Source organism: Dermochelys coriacea, chromosome 10 (genome assembly GCF_009764565.3).
Source record: "Dermochelys coriacea isolate rDerCor1 chromosome 10, rDerCor1.pri.v4, whole genome shotgun sequence".
Taxonomy (NCBI): domain Eukaryota; kingdom Metazoa; phylum Chordata; order Testudines; family Dermochelyidae; genus Dermochelys; species Dermochelys coriacea.
In genome coordinates this window covers 54,107,819-54,117,529 of record NC_050077.1, presented here as the reverse complement: position 1 = coordinate 54,117,529, position 9,711 = coordinate 54,107,819, and the positions used below count along the sequence as shown (strand labels likewise).

Genomic DNA, 9,711 nt, shown 5'->3' with positions numbered 1-9,711 from the left:
CTAGTTTACCTTGACTGTTTTCCTTAAAGATGAATTTTAGCAGCTAAAAGATGCACTTGCTTGTTTGATTCAAAGAGAGGAAATCATTAAACAGCAGGGATTTTTGGGGCCTAATTCCACTTCTGTAGTAGGGCTGAAATAGTAACCTGTGTGGCAGAAACATTCACTGGGGTAGTTGGGGGAACAGAGAGGGAAGGTATAAAGAGAGGAGACACTTGACGGCTTTTCATGAAGCTCAAAGTTAAAATTATATTTCTCTAACCACTCTAGTTCTCTCTCCCCTCTACCTCCACCCTTTCTTCCCCCTTCTGGGTACTCTTAGGAAGTGGTTGACACTAGGCAGGCTGGATTTTGAACAAGCAAGTCTAGAAAAGGAGAGGGATACAAAGGCCAGATGAGAGCTGTTACTCAGACAGTAATTATGCTGCTGTTACTAGTGTAGAATGCTTTCATGTTCAGAGGATAAGGCACAGTTTTTGGTGCTCACCTTTGTTAGAATTCCATCTTCTCGGTGATTTTTCTGCAGGACGTGCTGAAGTGCTAGCTGAATCTTCTGTTGGAGTTTTTCAATTTTTACCTTCTCCTGAAGCCATGAACGATCTAAATGTAAAGGAAGCGAATACTTCTGGTATTGCACACTGGCATCACAATATGCAAAGAAATGTTCTTAGAGCCTATGCTACATTCATCTTTCCTGTTGCCAACCTCCCTTCCATTCCAATGGAGTTTTATACAGGAGGTATAAGAGGATCTCGGCAAGCTTGAACCATATTCGTTAATGTGTCACATGCTGATAAGACTGTATTACAGAATATATAAAATTAAGCTAGCAATATTTTCATCTTGGAGATGACAAGATTATGTGATGAATGACTAACTAAAGGATCGTTGTTGCAAGGTTTTCTTTTTGACATGCAGAAAACAATTGAAACAAATAGTTTTAAGAAAAGCATATTTAAAAGAAATCATTCCTGTGCACTTCTTGGCAACCAGGGAGCATTACATCTGACATCGCCAAGGTGGCAGAACCAAACAATTCTGTGGTTCTTGCACTAAGAAAACACAATACTAAATACTCTTGAGCTGTCAAATGGCATGACAAAGTAGCTACCATTCTGCAAATCAGGGGACACCTGCCACCCTTATTCACATGGTAATACCTTGCTCCTCGAGGAGATCCATTAGTTTCAATGTAACTATTCACAGAGACATGTACTACTCAACAGGAACTAAGGGCAACAAAATTTGGGCATATATTAGGATGACTCATTTGAGCAAAATTACCCTTGCACCCACCTTTAAATATATCTGTAAAAGTAAAATCCAGAGTAGGAAATGATTAGGCATACAAGAAGGTGATTACATTACATGCTTACGCGTTGCTACCAGATTATCATTAAGGCATACTCAATAATAAAACAATCACTAGATTCCATCAAACAAATGTAGAGTGATATTTTACATCTTACCTGCAGACATTAAAACAAATGCAGAAAACAAAGCAATCTCATCTTCTGTCAGGTGCATAGAACATAAGCTCTTTCCAAATTCAAACACAAAACTAATGAAGTCTTCACAACCTGCCAAAAGGAAGGTATGTATCATTCAGGATTTCTGATGAAACTGTGATGGGACAGTTATTTTATTCTGAGGGAGGAGGCTAATGGATGTGAAATACCTAAAAGACCGGGCTCCTCTCTCTTTAAAGAAGTATGGATTGGTGGTAGTTGTATCATAAAGTTGAAGGTAGTAGCCCATTTTGGGCCATTTTTATACACCACCAACTTCCCCCAATCTTTTTCTGGTAAATTTGATAAAAAGCAGATCATTTTATAACTTAAAGTCATTTAATTGACGTGAACTACCACTACACTTTCCAAATAGCTAAACAATTTTTGGCTGACTTGATCTCCATAATGACTTGGCCTAAAATTTTAAAATTGGTTTTGTTTTATTGATGAAGGAAGTGCCTTTGGTATTTTTGGGAGGGGTTGCAGGAAAATGCATAAAGAGACGTTTTAAAGTGTATCAAGAGCAACTGTACTATACATGTTCATAAAAATAAAATGACATCCATCTGACTCCAGCTGCTGGGTGGTGCCAAAGGGTGAGGCAGGAAAAGGAGGAAGGAAGAGAAAGGAGACCGGGGGTGGGGAAACGGGGTGGGGCAGGAGTATGGGAAAAAGCATGAATATAATGGGTTGGGGACCTAGCAGACATGAATTAGGATAGGAGTGGCTCCCATAGAAATGGGACTAGCTCTAGAAGATCCATGAGGAGCAGGAACATGCAGAGAAGACAGGACACTAATGGGGCAGGACAATAGTGATGAAGTGCAGAGGAACACAAAAACATAGAGGGCAAATGAAATAGGATAGAGGAGACAGCCATGGAAGAAGATGCAGGGAACTGAGGGAGGCATATAGGATGTATGCACAGGGAACATAAGGAAAGAAAGGAGGACAGGGAAAAGCAGAGTGCTGAAAGGTTTTAATGTGGATAGGAGCCTCCCCATCTCTTTTTCCTTTCCCTTCCACCCGCATCTGCCATGCAGGTAAAACTCAGATTTTTTTTTTTAAAACCCACCACTATCACACATGCTTCCTACAATCTGTAGGAGGGGAGCCCTGCTTTAGAGGGCCTTGGAGGATTTGTTGGAACTGGGCTTTCCCCCGCAGGTCTTATATACAACCCAGTTTAGACTTTTTGGTGCTCATGGAGAAAAAAATTAAAAAGTTAAGGTTGAAAGTATATTTCAGTGTAGTCCAGCTAGCAGCCCACATACAATATTACTATCTGAACTGTTCATGTCCATACTTTGTACCTTTGGGTGTTTTAAATAGGTGCAGAATATCTGTAAAATGATACAGCCAGTTCTTCACTGCCATATTATCCTTCAGCACTCAATGTTATCTTATCCAGCTTACACCCCATACACAAACTTAATAGTACCTCCCAGATAAAATTGGCAAAAATATACACAAAAGGTCAAAATGGCAAATTACTGTGAAATTGAAAAAAAATTCAATTTTTATTCAAGTGATCTGTTTTCAATAATCTCCCTGCAATGTTATTTTCATCTTTGTGTATATATGTTCTTGAAAGATTAAAAAGAAGACCAGGAGCTTTGAAAGGATAACATTGTGGTGTCCAAATTCACCCAAGAAATTGTTTTTCTGTATAGTTAGAATGTATCAAATATTACTCCAGTTATCAAATCTGGGTGCCTAAACTGGACGCATATTCAAATTAGCACTGACCTGTTTAAAACAGGTATCTGGGTGCCTGATCTGAACACCAAGGGCCCAATTCTGCATTCTGTTACATGATTTCAATTTCCATTGAACTCAACTGGTCCCCAAATTTAGTCAACCAACTTTAAGAAGTGGACCCATATATAGTACCTTACATAATAAGCAATCCAAGACTAGATTTTGAATTACCTTTAAACTTTTCCCTTTGTATGCCTAACACAGTGTTTAAGTCCTAGTCTATTTTTTGTACATGGTCCTCTTTCAGTTTCTAACCTCTTTTCTACTTGTTTTTATACAGAGTTCTTGAGATTTTCTTACCTAATGACTTGAAAACATCTGGGCTAGCATACTTGCCATCAAAGTATACTGTGTTGTTTTGGGAGTCAAAGGCACGGCACATTCTGATAAACACAACCTCTAAAGATCCTAAATGCAAACAATACACAGAGTTGATTATTTTAATAGGGATTTCAGTTACAAAATGGAAGAACTTTTTAAAAAGGGATTTTAAAATGTAATCTAGACTGCATTCAATATAGGTCCAGTACTGTAGTGGTATCTGTAGTTATAACTGATAACTGTTTGATTTACCATGAGCATTAAAAAAAATCTCTAAAAAGTTAGTTACATTAGAATAAATCCAGTGTACCTCCATTGAAGTCAAGGCAATTAAATTGGATTTACACTGGTGAACATATAAGAACTTCTCCATTTATTTGTAAATCACATCATTTCTATAATATCTTCCTTATAACTAAGTCTGAACTTCTACCTTGAAAAGAGCTATTCACTGTTATCAAAACAAATCAGAAATCTATTTTATGTGCTCGACCCAGCCATTTGTACCCACTCAATACTTCAACTGTTTCTAATGGAAGCTCCACACAGATACATACACACACTTCCATCCAGAACATCTAAGATGAACACATGTATCCAAGGAAAGAGCTATAAAACTTGTTAGGTTGTACTGAAAAACACAAGGAAATATCTGAAGTCAAAACTGGCTTCAGTCATTTTACTTGCATAGCATTTCCCTAGGTTAAAAGCTTGTTAGAAGCAGGCCTCAATTCACCAACATACCTGCTTTTAAAAGCACGATTTGATCATTTTGACACAGTTCCATAAAGCCATCAATGCGTTTGGCAAACTCCACGACATACTGTATAGCTTCTGTTATTTTGACTGCACATAATTGCCACATTACCTCCCTCTGCTGTTGAAGAGAAAGGGATAAATCACTATTCAAGCTTGTGTAAGCCACTTTTCATAAAGAAAAATGAAGTTAAAAAGCAAAGCAGAGCTCCCAACCCTCGCCAGCATTCATGAGTACAATTTAGGAGGTGGAGGGGGTAAACAAGCCTCATAGAGGCATATGTATACGTGCAGCACTCATTTACTGTTGGCAGTGAGATCTAGGCTGGGACTTTTTGTCTCAAGAGACAAAATTCTCCCCTCAGATGCCTGGGTACTGCTTCCAATGATTTACACTGGAACTGTATGCGTGCAACAGAAGGCAGAACTGGACTCAACAAACATAACTAAGCTCTCAAAAGCAATTCCATGCTTCTTACCAAGTACTCTGTTTTCTACTGAATTTAAATCAAATAACAAGGAGATCTTCAAATATATATATAATCCCATATTATTTATGGTATTGGTATCCAGTCATTTGGACCACAAATGCCTCAATTTAGAATGAAACTACCTACGTAGTATAAAAACTGGGACTTTTTAATACAATAAACGTTCTGCAGAGAACACACAAAATATTTATCTAAACAATAGTGGGTTTAATAGTACTTCCCAAGAACTGTTTCACTGGTAAGTGCTTTGTGACATTCAGATGGGATGTGCTATGGAAATACAAACACTAATTAAGCATCACAAAACCCCTTTGAGGAGGACAGCATTGTGCTACCCATTGTACAGGTACACTAAGGCACTGTGAAATTAAGTGACTTGTCCACAGTTGCAGAGTGACTCAAAGGCAAAACTTTAAACAGAAACCAGGAATCCTTGCACCCAGTTCTAGGATTTTATTCTCCAAACAGAAATGCACTATCTTAAATAATAATTAACCTTGCACATAACATATTGAACTGCCAGTGCAATTTAGGGGCCAGATTACAGCGTGGCCCTATATTGTCATGCAAGAATGAAAACAGGAATAAGACACTTGCATTCTATTCCCTGGTGCAGCCTCCTTGCACTGTGGCTGGAAGTGCAGAGCACTGGGCAATCCTTCCCTTTCCTCACCCATCAAATGGTGGGCAGAGCCTCTGCTGCACATCCCAAAGCTCTGGCCATTGCAGCTGAGCTGGCAGAAGGGTTGAGTCCTTTACCAAGAGTAAGATGTTCTTTAAGCCATAAAAAAAAAAAGAAAACATGGGAGAAAAAGTGGGACCGCTAAAAACTGAGGATGGGATAGAGATTAAAGAATTTAGATTTGGCCCGACACCTAAATGAATGCTTTGCCTTAGTTTTTAATATGGGTAATGAAGAGCTTGGGGGCAGTGGCAGGGTGGCTAATGGGAACAAGGAGTTGGAAGTAGCAACTACCACATATGAGATGGCAGGCAAACTCAAACAGCATAATGGGACCATATTGGGTAGCCCAGATAATCTCCATCCAAGAATATTAAAGGAACTGGCACAGGAAATTGCAAGCTGAATATCAAGGAATTTTAATCAAAACTGTAGACTATGACAGGAGAATTGCAAATACAGTACCTATATTTGAGAAAGGGGGAAAAAAAAAGTGATCTGGGAAACTACAGGCCCGTTAGTTTGAGCTCCATTATGTGCAAGATCTTGGAACAAATTTGGAAAGAGAGAGTAGTTAAGGACATACAGATAAACAGTAATTGGGATAAAATACAACATGGGTTTACAAAAGGTAGATTGTGCCAGACCAATCTGATCTCTTTCTTTGAGAAGATAACTGATTTTCAAGACAAAGGAAATGCAGTATGTCGAATCTACCTGGATTTCAGTAAAGCATTTGATACAGTTCCACATGGAAAATTATTAGTTAAACTGGAGAAGATGGAGATTAGTACAAGAATCAAAAGGTGGGTAAGGAAATGATTAAAGGAGAGACTACAATGGGTCATGCTGAAAGATGAACTGTCAAGCTAGAAAGGGGTTACTAATGGAAATCCTCACGGATTGGTCTTTTGACTAATATTATTTAACATTTTCATTAAATGATCTTGGCAAAAAAAATGGAAATGAGCTAGTAACATTTGCAGATGACACAAAGTTTTGAGGTATTGCCACTATGGAGGAGGATCAGAATATCATACAAGAAGATTTGGATGACCTAGAAAACAGGAGTAACAGAAATGGGATGAAATTTAATAGTGCGAAGTGCAAGGTCATTTACTTAGGGACTAACAACAACAATTTTTGCTGTAAGCTGAGAATGTATCAGCTGGAAGAGACAGAGGAGGAGAAAGACTTGGCTGTATCAGTCAATCACAGGATGATTATCAGACATGACTATGAAAAAGGCTAATGCGATTCTAGGATGCATCAGGCAAGGTATTTCCAGTAGAGATAGGGAAGTGTTATTACCATTATACAAGGCACTGGTGAGACCTCATCTAGAATACTAAGTCCAGTTCTGGTCTCCCATGTTTAAGAAGATGAATTCAAACTGCAACAGATGCAGAGAAGGACTACTAGGATGATCAGAAGAATGGAGAATCGAACTTACACGAGGAGACTTCAGGAGCTTGCAGGAGGTCAGCCTACATGATCATGATGGTGCCTTCTGGCTGCACAGTCTATGAGTATTATACTACTGGTTAGGGCTAGAAGTAGAATGATTGTCCCCAAGCGTGAGGAGCAGGAACGGAAGTATGACTCAGAAAGCCAGTGTCAAGAATGAGGGCCTGCAGCAGAGCTAGTCTCAAGCCTCCTCATCAGTACAGCTGGCCTGCAGCAGGCTGCTTGATTAGCCACGCAACCTGATTCGCTGTTGAGGCTGGCTTCTAAGCCAGCAGCAGCTCGCTGGCTTTGTAATGCTCATGCCCACCAGTGTGCCTACCCCTGTGTTACAGGGTTTCTGCTGCTCCTGTCTTGCACCTAGTCTTGCCTGAGACTCCAGTTCCTGCTCCAGTTCTTGCCCTCTGATTTGACTCTTGGCTCTGGCTTCTGACTATAAGCTCTGGTTTGACCCACGACTCTGGTGCCCACTTGCTGCCTTCCAGTTGGACCCTTGGCATTGTTTCCTGGCTACTGACTACTAGTTGTGACCCCGACCACTAGGCCTGCTGCCTTCTCCAACAACTAGACTACCCTGCCCTCATTCCAGTTGGCTGATAGCCAGTTTCTTCCCAAGGTTTCTCCCTGGGCAGCACAACTGTACATCTCCCCTTACACAAGGCAGGGACCAAATGCACAAACAAAAAAATACATTACAAAACTGGTTAACACACAAATAAAATGCACAAATACTCTAAAACACATACACTAAAAGAGAATCTGGGAAAGCAGCAATGTTGAAATGGACCCAAGGATAATACCAAATTGCACATCAGTTTGCATGTAGGCTCTTGATTGAGCCTGACCCAGCTAACCTTTTATCCAAACCTCAGCTTTATTAAACAGTATTGCCAACTTTCAAGATTTTAACAGTAGTCTCATGATACTTGATACATTTCTTAAAGCATTAGCTCCTGGAGTCAGGCCATTCTAAGAGAATCTCAGCCTAAAAAAAAAAAAAGTTTCCATCCCTCCAGGTTGTGGAGAAAAGCTTGAAAACATGAAAATGAAACATTCAAAAACCAGAAGAAAAATACCATGACCCAAATCTTATGGTTTTTAAATTAAATTCATGATTTTTTCAGACCTGACTCATGATGTTTGAGCACTTGGGATCTGAAATACAGCATTAAGATACTAGGCCATTTATTGATACAGCTTGATGTCAACATAGGGAAGACAACACTGATTTCAATAATCCAGAGACTCATTCTACCATTTAGGAGTGGCACTCACTGACTCTGTCTTTCTAACCCTTGTTCTTTAAGCATAGGTACTAGGAGTATGTGCCACACCTGTAAAAACCCAGAGATCCAGAGAAATCACTACCCACTTGCGACTTTTCATTCCAGCTTATTACAAATTAAAGGTGTAGGGTATATACTTCTCTCCTGCATACAAACAAACCAAAATTTCCTACTGGAAATAGAAAAAAATGGAAAAAGCTGAATTTAACAGTTAACAGACTGTTATAAGATTAACAACTTTAAAAAACACCAGAAGGCCTAAATACGGTTTTGTTTTGGTTTTTTTGGCATTTTATAATACCTTGTTCTGATAGTTCTCAATTTCTTCCTGCAGAAAAGTCTGCCATGTTATCTGCTGTAGCTCTTCTCTCAAGTACTGGCAAGTTTCCATGTGTGACTTTGAAATATTCTGTGCAAGATGTTCTAAAAGAGAGAGCAAGAAGTGCATGCATTAAAAAAGCAAACCTATCCCTGTGTGATTCCTGTCCATCCGAAGAGTGAACTACAGAAATTACATTAGAAACTTTAGTTATTATGAAAAGAACCTTAATCTATTTTCTGATATTTCCAATAGCTCCTTGGATTGTCCTTTTGAAAAATATTTTATGACATTTGCAAAAAGATACAAGTAAAAAAAAAATCCTGGTCCCTAAGGGTATGTCTATACTGGAGCTAGGAGTAGACCTCCCAGCCCAGATAGACAGGTTCATTCTACCTTTGCTCAAGCTAGCACAGTAAAATTAGCAGGGTGGAGCAGCTCAGGCTAGCCACCCGAGCTGGGACCCAGGGGGTTGGGCAGACTTGGACATAGATGACCACCCCAAGCTCTAGCCCTTGCTGCAACATCCACACTTCTATTTTAGTGCGCTAGCTGAAGCTAGTGCGAGTCTGTCTACCTGGGCTGGGAGGCATGCTCCCTGCTGCAGCGTAGACATACTGTAAGGGGCTATTTATACTGCAACTGGAGGTGTGATTCCAGCACATGTAGACATACCCAATCTAGCTTTAATCTAACTAGTCCAGACACCAGTAACAGTTGAACCATAGCAGCATGGACTTTAGTGCGGGCTAGCCACCTGAGTTAGTACCTAGCATCCTGGGCTGCTGCGGCTTAACTGCTATTGGTATCCAAACTAGCTAGATTAAATCACCCCTGATTTAAGTTAAATTAAATTACACCTGCACTGTATACGTATCCTAATAGCTCTGAGAGTGTTCCCACAGTGGTCGGAGAGCATCCAGTAGGGGGCAGTGTACACCCATTTATGTATGTCACTGGTTCACAAGTGCAGCTATAGGAAATTTTCAATAATGAACAAAAACAGGTAGATTTGCTCTGTTATTAGTTCATTACCAACTTAAAGCTTAGTTAAGACGTCTGAGTGAACCTGGGCTGAAGCAGGCATATTGAGATTTGAAAGAAACAGCTCCTCTCTCCA

The 9,711-nt window shown here is 39.7% G+C and overlaps 1 protein-coding gene across 5 annotated transcripts in view; it reads right to left on the bottom strand.

Annotated features, from left to right (window-relative positions):
- Nucleotides 1-9,711, bottom strand: part of RORA (RAR related orphan receptor A) — a 553,808-nt gene that overhangs the window by 12,125 nt on the left and 531,972 nt on the right. For all 5 annotated transcript variants that reach the window (XM_043493174.1, XM_038420591.2, XM_043493173.1 and 2 more), the window contains 5 exons: nt 8,574-8,695; nt 4,338-4,470; nt 3,573-3,680; nt 1,470-1,580; nt 488-600 (listed from right to left, as the gene is read on the bottom strand). In XM_043493174.1, coding sequence (XP_043349109.1) covers nt 488-600; nt 1,470-1,580; nt 3,573-3,680; nt 4,338-4,470; nt 8,574-8,695 — 587 coding nt within the window. The remainder of the gene's footprint in view (nt 1-487; nt 601-1,469; nt 1,581-3,572; nt 3,681-4,337; nt 4,471-8,573; nt 8,696-9,711) is intronic.